We start from the raw sequence: 12,300 nt of genomic DNA on the forward strand, positions 1-12,300 counted from the left end.
ATAAACGGGATTTTTTTTTTCATTTCGAGTATGTATACAACCAACTGCGCAGCAGTATACCTCTCTTTCGTTTCTTTGTGCCTGAACGGGGGGTAGGCAGTGGATTTCGGAGCGATTCGACTTCTCCATCGTCCTTGCGTCGCTCGTAGGCTCTCACGAGCGTCTGTGCGTGCTTCAGCAACCCCGAGTATCTGGAGCGACATCCTTCTCTGCGTGTGTCGCTTCCGCGATGTCAAGCGCCACGCTGCATTGGCTATATCGTGTTAAACAAAGTGCATTAATCGACAGCGTGATTTGGGCCGCATCGATGCTCGCGTCTGCACATTGGCACAGGGCTGAGGGCCCCTCGCTGCCGTTTCGTCACCGGTTCGCGGCAGCGTAGCAACGAGCCCCCTTTAACGTATGGTTGCCGGTGAACGACGTGTGTGCGTGCGCGAGAGCGCTAGAAGCACGTTCGCGGGACGAACGGTGAGCCGGCAATGGTGCAAGGGGTTTCTCCGTGTGGTAAATGGATTACAGCGATATCGCAACATCTTACTGGCACGCGCTTTATTAGACCTTACCAGGAACGCTTTCGTTGTATTGTTTTGCGATTGACCCTGAATACATGCCGTCCTACGCATACGAGGGGTGTGCGTAGCCTAAAAGTTTTGCCTCCGGGGTTTTAATTCTTTTGTTGAGTTGGTAAAATTGTGAAATAATGCAGCTGAAAATTTTGCATTCAGAATGAAAGCTTTAAGTGACCGTTTTCTCTGGGGTGCGCGTCACTTCTCATTTTGTTTCGACCGATTCACTTCAGCTACCGGTGTATACTGCAGTCTTTGCATCATCATCATCATCAACCTGACTACGCCCGCTGCAGGGCAAAGGCAGCTCTCCCATGTCTCTCCAATTAACCCTGTCCTTTGCCAGCTGCGGCCAGCGTATCCCCGCAAACTTCTCAATCTCATCCGCCCACCTAACTTTCTGCCGCCCCCTGCTACGCTTGCCTTCTCTGGAATCCACTCCGTTGCCCTTAAGGACCAGCGGTTATCTTGCCTTCGCATTATATGCTTTGCCCAAGCCCGTTTCTTCCTCTTGATTTCGACTGGTCTTTGCATGCCGTCGTAATTAGGAGACTGGTTTGCAGTCTTGCCCCACTCACCGAGGGGCCCAGACGTCGCGCTGTTGTATATCTGGATGTTCCATATGATGAAGGAACGTCTCTGAAAGGCACACGCTTCGTGTCCGGCGAAGGGGTCACCAGTGCGGTGCGTCGTTGGTGTCGCCAACAGCCGCCCTCACCCATTGTTCCGCGGTATACCGGCGACGTTTCATCTCCCCAGCGCCGAAGGGACAGCCGCAGCGGCGCTGCGAAAATAGGGTGCAGTAGGAAGCGCACTGCCGTATTGTGCCCGAGCAGCTGGCTAGGACACTGTATCAACCAGTGTTAAAAGACAGGGTTCAAGCTCTCTGTTGGTTGTGCATGTGGCCGGTCAGAAAGCGCTGGACTCTCACCGTGGTGTGTGGGAATTTTTTGCACTTCCTTACCCAGTAAGAAGCATTCGTGGGATGCTCTCCTTGCTTGCGCATTCCTGCAACCTCTTGCAGTGCGAAGCATTTTGTAGTCTGGAGAGTTATAAAGTGGTAAAATAGCTTTCCTCTGTCGTATAGGCAGAAAGTTCAATGCAGACATCTGGCAACGTGACCGTTCGTTGCAGAGAGCCAGGGGCTGCTCATCATTCTCTGGCCGATAGTCGGCGTCTGATAGAATCCTAATATATAACTCTAAGCTGCACGTAGTGCTTTCGCTAGAATTGAAGCGCCATCAACGTACTCATTCCCGCTGCTTTGATAACCTACACCCCTAAAAGAAATTCCACCACCAGCAAATTGTGTCATGAAGTTAATCGGCCGCAATTTGTTCGGCGCTGTTTAGTCTGATATCCGCTTTAGCCAGAAATACTTACTATTATAAATTTTCTTTTTCTGAAATGTCATTTGGGCTTCTGAACAACCCCGCCGACCGCTCGATATAAAACAAGCATGCTTCACCGCGGTACACCGGAAGCTTCCGGTCGGCGTGCTTTCGCGAGGAGACTTGCATCGAAATTACGCGGCCTGTGCGGTGCGCTGGAATTGGACGGCAATACAAAGGTGAAAACCACCGTACAACTCCTTAAAGGCGGTGGTGTATAACGGACGCGAAACTACAGTGACTACTGCCGACCTAAGCGAAAACACTCTCCCGGAGAATCCCGCCTTATCATCCGCTACCAGGAACGGCAATTGTACATACACCAGACAATACGCGTCACGTCCAGGCCGCTTTCCGTTGGTATAACTTGCCATATTTCTGATGTCTTTTATGCGTGACACAAAACTCCCAGCTACCGCAGTTGTGTTATGCACGGTCTACGAGCGTAAACTTTAGCAGCAAGCTTGTGACACTGGTGTACTATCGGGACACTGAGGTACTCCATAGTGCAGCCTGTGACTACTGTTAAAGAAATTGATTTAGGAGAGCCGAATCCGTAGCGCTGTCGCTTCGAGGCGACAGAAGTTATTGTCCCTTTTGTGGCAGCGCACGAGGCGCGCACTTTCAAAACGAACTGCCGTCGAGCAGCGGCACCTCCCGGAGCTCGTCGGAGGCGTAGGTTCGCCGCCGTGCGCGCTGCGCCCTCTACGAACGAATCCGGTAGTTTCAGCCGGGCACGGAGGCGCTCTCACTTTCCTTTGTCAGTGGTTGTCGAGAGGACGTCCGTGGGAAGAGTGGTGAAGTTAAAACGACTTTCGCGCGGTGGCGCCGCTGTTGCACAGTGCGAATGTTGTCGTCATCCTTCCTTCATGGTTGTTTTTCATGTTGTTTTCGCTCCCGAGGCGCCCCTTTTGCGCGAGTAGCTCAGGGCGCAGTATGTCCATGGGAGCAAGCGCTTTTAGTCGCTTACCATCGGTCTTAGGTTCCGCTTTATGCCACTTATTTGTAGGGAGAGTAGACGTCGCGCAGCCGGTCGGCGGCGCAACATTACGGCTCTCTACATGTTTGAAGATGGCCTCATAGGGTTCGGAGTCTTCGTGCATGTTCTTTCATTCCGTCTGCTCCTTCTGCTTTCCTTAATTCCTCTTCATTTGCCGATTACTCGGGCAACTGCTTTCCCTCTGTCATAGCCGCTTTGATTCGTTACCCGTGGTGACTGTCTCAAACATATCGTATGAAGGTAGGGCCGAAAAAAAAATAAAAACAATGTCAAAGTATTTTGTGTACTTTTAAGAAAACAAAATAATTTTACTTTGCGCAGTACGAACGAATAAAAGACCATGACGAAGACAATATCCAACGCACGGCGAGAGTGGAAATCAGTTAATCGCGCAGCGCGAGTGCCTGTGGCGATCAAGCTGATGTAAGACAGAAAACCGAAGGATTTAATGAACTGAACCTGTCAGTGTTTGGACGCGCCACAGTTTGCGAACTTTTCTGGGTCAGCTAACTGTGGTACGTAATGCAGGAGGTCTTTTACTGTTCTTTTTTTTTATTGGGGGAGGGGGGTAGGAAATGGCGCAGTATCTGTCTCACATACCTCGGTGGACATCATAACAGCGCAGTGAGAGAAGGGAGGAAGGTGGGAGTGGAAGAAGGAAAAAATAAAGGGGTGCCGTAGTGGGGGCCTCTGAATGATTTCAACCACCTTGGGATCTTTACCGTGGACTGACATTGCAGAGCGCTCGGCTGCTGACCCGAAAGACGCGGGTTCGATCCCGGCCGCGGCGGTTGAATTTCTTTGGAGGAGAAATTCTAGAGGCCCGTGTACTGTGCGATGTCGGTGCGCGTTAAAGAACCCCAGGTGGTCGAAATTTCCGGAGCCCTCCACTACGGCGTCTCTCATAGCCTTAGTCGCTTTGGGACGTTAAACCCCATAAACCAAACCAAACCAAACCATTGCAGAGCACATAGGCGCCTTTTGCGTTTTGCCTCCATCGAAACGAGGCCGCCGCGGTCGGGTTCGCACCCGGGTGGCATAGCGCCCTAATGTGAGCCACCGCGGCAGGTAAACTGTTCCCGTCTGAATGTGCAAACGATGCGCAGAGTGTTGCAGGGTTTGTGTGAGGCTCCTCTTGGGAGTGGACAAGCCGAACGAACCTTTTTCGACTGGTCCGCGATGGAGTTCGTGGTTTATGCCATTTGTTTGCTCGGCAGTTCGTCAGCTGCTTGCTTCTTTTACAGACCTTAGGACCCATTTTTACGTGCTGTTATTCAGTTTAGACTGGCAGAGTTTTGCCTGAATTTGTTATCACATCACGCTGTATTCAAGGAGCTATCCATGTACATTTTAAGGAAATTGTGCACTCCTATTATATTCTGCGTGCACGCTTTTCCTCTGATTATTTCATTAGAGTGACTCGAAAAACCTTTACAGAGATCTTTGTGAGTAACTCACTCTCCAACACCGCACATGACCATGTGCGGTGTACGTCCAGGGCAGGATGTTTTAAAAAGGGTTAGAACATTTATCCTGCAGCAAAAACCTTTCTTTTCCGTTTATACAAGGGCACTTTGCGCTTAAAAACGTGGCTGCAGGAGGGGAGTATTTGTGCCGCGGGAAGTCCACCCTTTCGGAATAATCTAACTTGAGGATCCGGCGCCTGGCCGACTCCCGTACATTGAAATCTTTAAAGGCGATTAAAGAATGTCAGTCAGAGGTTCTATGTCAGTCAGAGGTTGGCTTGCGGTTCTTGTGCACATTTGTGTGATTTTGTTAAAATAATAATAAAAAAAGTGATGGTTAAATGGTCCGAGGCATTGGTAAACAAAAATGCTCAGTTTATGCCGGCAGTGGTTCAAATTCCTCTTGGGGCTGCAGTTTTTTTTTCTTTTGGATTCCGTTCGGGCGGATATGTTCGGAAGTTTTCGGACAAGTTCGCCTTCACGTTCGGCTTCCTGTTCCATTTGAGGTTCGCCACCACTTCCGGACGATTTTCGTCTGAATTTGCCGACATCCTTTTCACGGAAGGTGATCTCTGGGCGCTGATTACTGCTGCATTCTGCTGGTGTAAACAATTTCGAACGTGTTGAGGTGTATGGATCTTAGTCCGATGCGCCACGTCCGTGTGTTCCCCAGTGCCACAGTTATTTTCGTTGTTGTTTCGTTTTGTTTCCTCGCGGCTCAAACGACCCCCTCTGCAGTTCGAGTAACTTAATTAGATGTATTGAGCATAGTAGTGGCGCAGCTGTTTGATCGTATTAGTCCTGAAGCTGTTCGTGCACTTTACGTTTCGGAATCAGGCGCGCAGTTGGTTCCAGAGTCTTGAGGAGGGTAGATTGTTTCGTCACCGGCAGCTGTAAACAATATTTGGTAAATATTAAAATGGACAGAGCTGACACATGTTCACAGACTGTGTTGTCTTTCGAATTTCGGGTAACTGGCTGTGGTGATTGCTGAGATAATTAGTTGTAGTTTCGAACCCACATGAGCAGCAGTGAAAAGAGGTAACGATATCGACTTGAAGGTTTAAATGCCGGTGACTGCATTGGCTGCATATGGGTTCGTCATCGGCCTGGCGTCGGTTCGACATGGGCTTGTCGTCGGTTTCGTTATCGTGTCCTCATTGGTTCGGCATCACCTCCGCATCGGCCTGGCGTGGGTCGGTCGATTTACATCGGTTCGATCGGCGTTGCCTGGATCGCTTTGGTCGCGGTTTGCCATTTTCATGGCTAGGCATTGGCTCGGTGCCGTCGGAAAATGACGGTACTGAGATTCGCGTACTGGCAGTGCTAAATAAATACTCTATTCGGAATCCAGTCCGCACTTTTAGAACGTGCCGGGATCACAAACATTTCACGCGCTAGCTTGTTTGAAATAGCTTCGAAACGATGCTGTACCTGCGATATGTCCGTGTATCTGCGGCGCAGGCAGCATGGGTGCGTTCTCGTGCTCGCATTCGCGCTGAAATTGAAGGATATCAGCAATGCGAACTCATTTCGTTTCTGAAATTTCGCTGAATAAAACACGTTGCGGGACTATAGTTGGTGATGCATTGTTTCTAGAGAAAAAATTCAGTGCCGCCTTTTTGAGACGAGTCCTGTCATGTCTGTCTGTACGCTCGTGTAAAAAAAAAAAAAGTAGTCCTCAATTACTTCTCTCGAAACGATTCATTTCTCTTCACGAATCCACGCAATATATATGTGCGGTTCGCTCAGGTTTCTCCTTGCACCTCGGCTTCATAACTGCGTGTCAACTGTAGTTCAGGTATGCAATGTTTCTGCAAGTGAATTCCTGTCGGAGTTTGAGTGATTGAATACCGCTCTTTCACCAACAGGTTCCGATGTTTGTTTCCTTTCTCACTCATGTTTTAAACCATGTTGTCTTTTTTTCTGCGCTTGTTTCTTTCAAGAGCTGATTGTGCTGCCTTTCAAGAGTTCACATAAAACTGTCTAAATAACGGTTATTTTTTTTTTCTGATCGGTTGGCAGTCGGACAGGTCCCGGTATTCGCGCAAGGTCACTGAATTAAAATTTTCTCTTTTCGGGCGATGCTAATGCGTAAGGGTGTGCGTGTCGCAGTTTTCGTGAAAGACGAAAGACGTAAACGCCACCTTCCTAACCCAGAAATCGTTAATGGTGCAGTATTCATAGTTGCACCATTTCAGGGGGCCTTTTGTACCCCGCACGCATATATTATTCGCAACGAACCGCCCTGAGCCATGGTAACAAGCACTGTTGTATCGTCCCTGGCACTCTCCCAAAATCTGACTCCGTCTTTCGCCTGGGTCGCTGCATAATACCGTTGCTATGGCCCTGCCCTGGTCGGGTCCGCATTGCGAAACCCGTAAAATCAAATCGGCATCGCTACTCGCAAGTGCACCTACTCCACGTGACCCCCTGACGAATGTTTCGAAATCGAGCGTACACCGCTACATTCGACTGCTCATTTACTTGACGATTTGGTTCGTCCCATCGGCGTGGCGTCTTTTCTTATTGGGCGAATGCGACAAGTACAAATGCTGCCACGCGAGGCGACAAGATTCCTCCTCCTCCTCCTATTGTTTGTTTCTTGCTGTCTTTGTTGATGAACTGGCGTCACTCTCGCTAGTGTCACGCCGGCGGGGCGCGGCTTAGTTTTTACGCTTGAGCCCTTCGGAGGAAGCAGGGCGGCTGTGGCCGGAACGCCCAATGTATCTTCTGAGCCCTGGCAAGGACATAAGACGCCGCGAAAAAAAAGAGAAAGCAAGTGTAAGAAAAACTAGAAAAACAGCGGGGGCCGTTCAAGAAAGCTCTTATTTCATCGAGCGTCCGGCACAGGACGTGCGCTGCAATCGGATGGAGAAACGTCTCCCGATCCCTCCCTCAGTGTTTTGAAGGGTTGCACCAGTGGCCACAGAGGAAGAGAGGGGACAGCATTGCTCCATGCCAGTGTGAGCGGCCAAGAATCGACACGCGCGCATTTCTGTACCTATAGCCTCTTTTCTATCTTTTGATTTGTTCTGCGTATGAAAAGCGTGGCGTTTCTTTGCCTAGTGGGAATGGGCGTACTGTATGTACGCCGGTTCATTCCGCTGCTTGTTATGCCGCAGAATCCATTGTTTCACGCCGGTCAGTGGAATTCGCTCATACGTGGTTTGTGTAAGCTAGCAGCCGGTCTGGTTATGTTTGTACAGAGGATCTTCATCTTGCCAACGTCGTCTTTTTAACGGGCGTAGCATCGCCCTCTGTGGACGTTCATTAGTTTCAACGGTTAGTAAAAGAAATAAAATATTACCAAGTCGACAGCTAGTGGCCTACAGCATTTGCTTGCGCCTTCGCAGCGTGATTCAGCGAAAGATAACTTTTTTTTTCTTCCCCTTGCAATGCGAGACAGTCCGCATACGGCTTGTACTGGAAATGGGCAAAGCCTGGTGGTGGATGAAGCGCCGAAAGAGATACATGTGTACTGCTTTCCCGTATAAGCCGGAGCAGCGATTCGAGAGGAACGCGACCCCAAGTCCGAGCGCGGGTCGTCGAGCGCACTGCATTACGCTGCGATCGTGCCCTCCCCTCCGAAAGCAGCGCAAAAAGTGCCGAGTCGCGGCGGGCGAGCAGCCAAGGGAGCCAGGAGAGAAGCAACAAAACGGGGCGCAGCAGCAGCAGCGCAGAGCGTAGCGTCGTCGTCCGCAGTGCCTCTGTGGGGGTCGCTCCGCGGACGGCGCTCGGGGCGGCGGCGTTGCTCCGCGCCGGCTTCTCCGCGTCGCAGTCGGCGCTCGCGCCTGGGTCGCGGCTGTCACGGGGCTGCGCGCGCGGGCCCTGCGCCGCCGCCGCAGCCGGAGGAGAGTGCGCGCACGCCGGGTCCGCGTGTGGTGTGTTTTTGTGTGTGCCATGTGGCCGGAGTTGACCCTGGGCTTCCTGCGTGCCTCGCCCGAGGAGCGCTGCTGACCAGGTCTCAGCCATGCGCACGCTGGCCAAGGAAGGCCGGCTGCCGCCGACGCTGGAGGAGCCGCCCCCTTCGGGGGGTGAGGCCGGGGCCGCCGAGCCGCCGGTGCCCCCGCGCTCGGTCAAGGCGCGCTCGCCGTTCAGCCGGCTGACGCTGCACGCGAGCGACGCTGGCGCGGCGCTGTTCCGCCACAAGTCGCCCTCCAAGTCCCCCACGCGGGCGCTCAAGTCCCCTCCGCCGACGGCCAAGGGCAAGCAGGCTGCTGCCCCCGATCGCGCCCAGCAGCCAGCGGATCACGCCTCCAAGGGCCACTCGTCGTCGTCGTTCGCCCGTGGCCTGCGCTTCCAGCTGAAGCGCCGGAACACTTCCGCCTTCGCGGGACAACTGCGTCCGGATCCGGGACCAGGTCGGTGGGCGCGCCCCAGCCGGAGTCCATTGCTCGCCGTTGATTTCGTTGGCAGGGGTGTGTTTGTGTCTGCTGTGGGCGCCGGTGGTTGTTGCGCCGTTTCTACCCTCGTTGTCACCCGTCGCCGGTTGTTTTCGCCTGCTTGCGCCTGCAGCTTCGTCCTACGCCCGTGCGTGCATTCGGTCCATAACGTTTTTGCGCGTAAAAATGAAGCCTCGTCACTCGCGTCCTCGTGCTAGTGTTTGCGGCATGTCTTGGCCCTCCTTGACCGGAAGCGCGTCACTCGGTGGGTTCTGAAGGGGCGCGTGCCTCTAGCTCTATACGAGAGAGAAACGCACCATTGTCGTACTTGGGCTAGGCTGTGACAAGCCCGCTGTTTCGTCTAGCAGCGTACACAGGCCGGGAGGACCTACAGCTGTCTCTTTTAGAACCAGTGCGAAATGTGGCTCTACCGCATGGTGCTCCTTAGACGGTGCGATTGCCACGTGCGTTTGCAGTCGGTAGCCTACTTGTGGAATGGTCTTTTCGCCGCACTCCGTACAATTCTAACGCGCACGTTCTGGCTGCTCCTTCTTTTCTCTTCTGCTGACGTTCTTTAAAAATTATCTTTCCTGTGCGGTGTAGAAATTATCGAAGAGTATGACCAGAATTGGTGTTTTTTTCTTTGTTTTTGGTTTTGAGGAAATTAAGTGACGCAGTAACTGTGTCACATATCTCGGCGGACACCAGAACCGCGCCGTGAGGGGAAAAAGGAAGAAAGAGATGCCGTAGTGGAGTTATCCGGAATAATTTCGACAACCTGGGGATCTTTAACGTGCGCTCATATCGCACAGCACACGGGCGCCTCTTACGTTTCGCCTCCATCGAAACGCGGCCGCCGCGGTCGGGTTCTCGCGACTACATTCGGGGACACGATGTACTATGTCAAACTGCGCTACTGCGTGCCTCGTCCTCATTTAGCTTTTTCGTGTGCCGAATGGCGGCCGTTTTTATTTTTGTTCCTTCCATCCCTAAGCATGCACGCGCACCGCGTATGCAATGTCAACCCGCTTGCCAAGGCGTTTCTGCGAATCGCGCGTTGCTCGTTTGCTGTTCTAGCCGGCATCCCCTGAGCAGTCTTAAATAGCACTGGGCCTTGTTGCGTTGTTTTGTTTGTTTTTTAATTGCCGACCTGTGGTGCATGCATTTGTTGCACCGTCACTCGTACCCGTGTCTCCAGATTTGTTCGCGCTGTAGTGGATGTGCTCTGCGAGGTTTATTCGGGCGTTCGAAGCTGCGCAGGGGAACAGTAGTGCGGGTTATAAACTTTCTTGTGCTTCGTGCTGTTTAGTGCTTAGTCATTCGTGCAAATGCATTAGACTTGCCCTAGCAGATGATTTTAACCCTGAATGACGCACTGCCGCGGAAATGCTTGAGACAGTGATGCGGGGAAAATTTCTCTACAGAAAAGTCGTGATAGACGTCCATTTGGTTTTGCAACGAGGAGCGTTCATTGAAGTACATTGCGGTGATATCAACCGCCCTTCTACAGTGATTTCCAAGAGTCACCCGTAAATCTGCCCCTGGATAATTAGGTGCAGTTTTCCCTCCGGTACATGCGTACAGTGTGTGAGACGGGGTGTATAGTTGCTTTGCCTACGTTGCGCTGTAGTTTATTGTGCTCGTTTGCGTTAATCGGTGGGTCTGCCCCCGTGTGGCGGAGTGGCGCGCGGCAGGTTTGCGTAGTTTGGGCCCCGCACCAACTGTGTCGTTGGTTTCTCTTTCTTTCGTGTCTCATCCTCTTCTCCGAAATTGTTCGAAACTTATGTAACTCTGATTTTGACAGCGCGTTCGTGAACGCGCCCTCCTGTCGTGCGGAGGAGCAGAAGTAGCGGTGGCGTGTTGTTTTCATGCGTCGAAACCTGGGAAGGAGACTATGTCAATTCAGTTCGTGCGCCACAGTTGGAAATGCGTTTAGGAATAGCTATTAAAAAAATGTGGGCGCCATGCGGGCGCACGTGCAGTATCGCACGTGAGCGCGTTGGTCACCTTGAGGGGGGGAACTGGCGAAAGGTACACTTTGCAAGAAGCTATAGTGTGAACGTGCATTGCGTCAGGAGTCTTCAGTTTTCAGTAGCGAGTTTTGAATGAGCGCAATTATTTGGTTGTCGCGCTCGGTGCCGTTCTGCGAACCACGATGAGGCGCTTGAACTCGCGAACTGCTCTTTTCGCGCAGTTAATTTCATTTGCCTTATTCACTTTACATAACGCCCACTGTGCTACGTCTCCGGCCTAACGGCCAACGATCTAGCGCGCTTATTGATGCGCTTGCCATTTGCATTACAGGTTGCGCTGCGGCAAAGGGATGATGCCTGTTCAATTTTTTCGTAATTTTTAGGAGACACTTGCGGTAAAAACGTCCGGCGGGAAAATCGGTGCTGCACGCTCCCTGAAGCGAATTCCAAGAAAACATGGTGGTGAAAGGAAGCTAAGTCGGTGTGTGTTAAGATGTCTACCAGTTCGGAGTAGGTTTCGAGTGGATGTGCTATTCCATTTAGAGTCTATGCGCGAACGTCTGTTATTATGACGTAGGTCTGACGATTAAGTAGTGGTATAAAACTTTATTCCGCAAAATGGGACGGGGTTTAGGGGTTGGGGTCTTGAGCAGCAGGTGGTGTTCCTAGGTACATGATCCCCTTGGTTCTTGCTGCCTCCTCGGCCCGCTCAACCAGCGCAAGCTGATCTTGCGGGTCGGAGCTGCACAGAAACTCCTCCCACTGCTCGACTGACGGGTTTGTAGTGATGATTAAGCACCGTTCCCCGAGAATGCGCCGACGCCGAAGTGGAAATTGAACGCACCAACGCCACCTCTGTCCACGTTCGCGTTGTTTACGAATTCCATCAAGAGTATTTGCCTTGTACTATTTGTTGGGGGTAACTGAAATTTTGTAATATAAACTTAATACAGGGTACACGAGTGGAAGGGAAACTTAGCGGTCAGCGGCCGAGGTATGGAGGTGATGCTGGCGCAAAGACAGGGCTGATTCAGTTTCATTGGAAGAGACATATCCTGAAGTGGACATGACGGGCCTTAGCCGTCATCGTTTAGACGATGATGGTCTGCAAACGCCCCACCGCGGTGGCCCAGTGGTTGGGTCGCTCTCCTGCGGAGCCCGAGGACGCGGGTTCGGTCTCGGCCATGGCGCCCTTTTTTCCATGGAGGCGAAACGCAAGGCGCCGTTGTACTGTGCGACGTCAGTGCACATCAAAGAACACGAGGTGGTCGAAAATAATCCTTAGTCCTCCACTATGGCATCCTTCATAGCTTTGGCACGTTGAACCCCATATACCAAGAAGCAATTTAGTCTGCATTCTTCCTTGCCGCTGAACACTGCCAGACATGCGTCACATGCCGCTTATTGACGTCAACATTTGGAAGAAAGTAAGCATAATTGAAATACCGAGTTTAGCCTCTTGCCAAGACTTTTGGGCCAACATCCGTGGACAGCGCCTTTGTCCGTTCGCCGGAGCGGT

General features: G+C 51.9%; 1 protein-coding gene across 8 annotated transcripts in view; it reads left to right on the forward strand.

Annotated features, from left to right (window-relative positions):
• Window positions 1-12,300, forward strand: part of LOC149341823 (5'-AMP-activated protein kinase subunit gamma-1-like) — a 282,152-nt gene that overhangs the window by 175,598 nt on the left and 94,254 nt on the right. The window contains exon 1 of one of the 8 annotated variants that reach the window (XM_089544050.1): window positions 8,167-8,787. The exons of the other annotated variants lie outside the window; for them this stretch is intronic. Coding sequence (XP_089400176.1) covers window positions 8,397-8,787 — 391 coding nt within the window. The 5' untranslated portion in view covers window positions 8,167-8,396. Of the gene's footprint in view, window positions 1-8,166; window positions 8,788-12,300 lie in introns of those variants that run through there. 8 annotated transcript variants of the gene reach the window in all.

This window comes from Amblyomma mixtum, chromosome 5 (assembly GCF_055824585.1).
Source record: "Amblyomma mixtum isolate Tamu chromosome 5, ASM5582458v1, whole genome shotgun sequence".
NCBI classification, from domain to species: Eukaryota; Metazoa; Arthropoda; class Arachnida; order Ixodida; family Ixodidae; genus Amblyomma; species Amblyomma mixtum.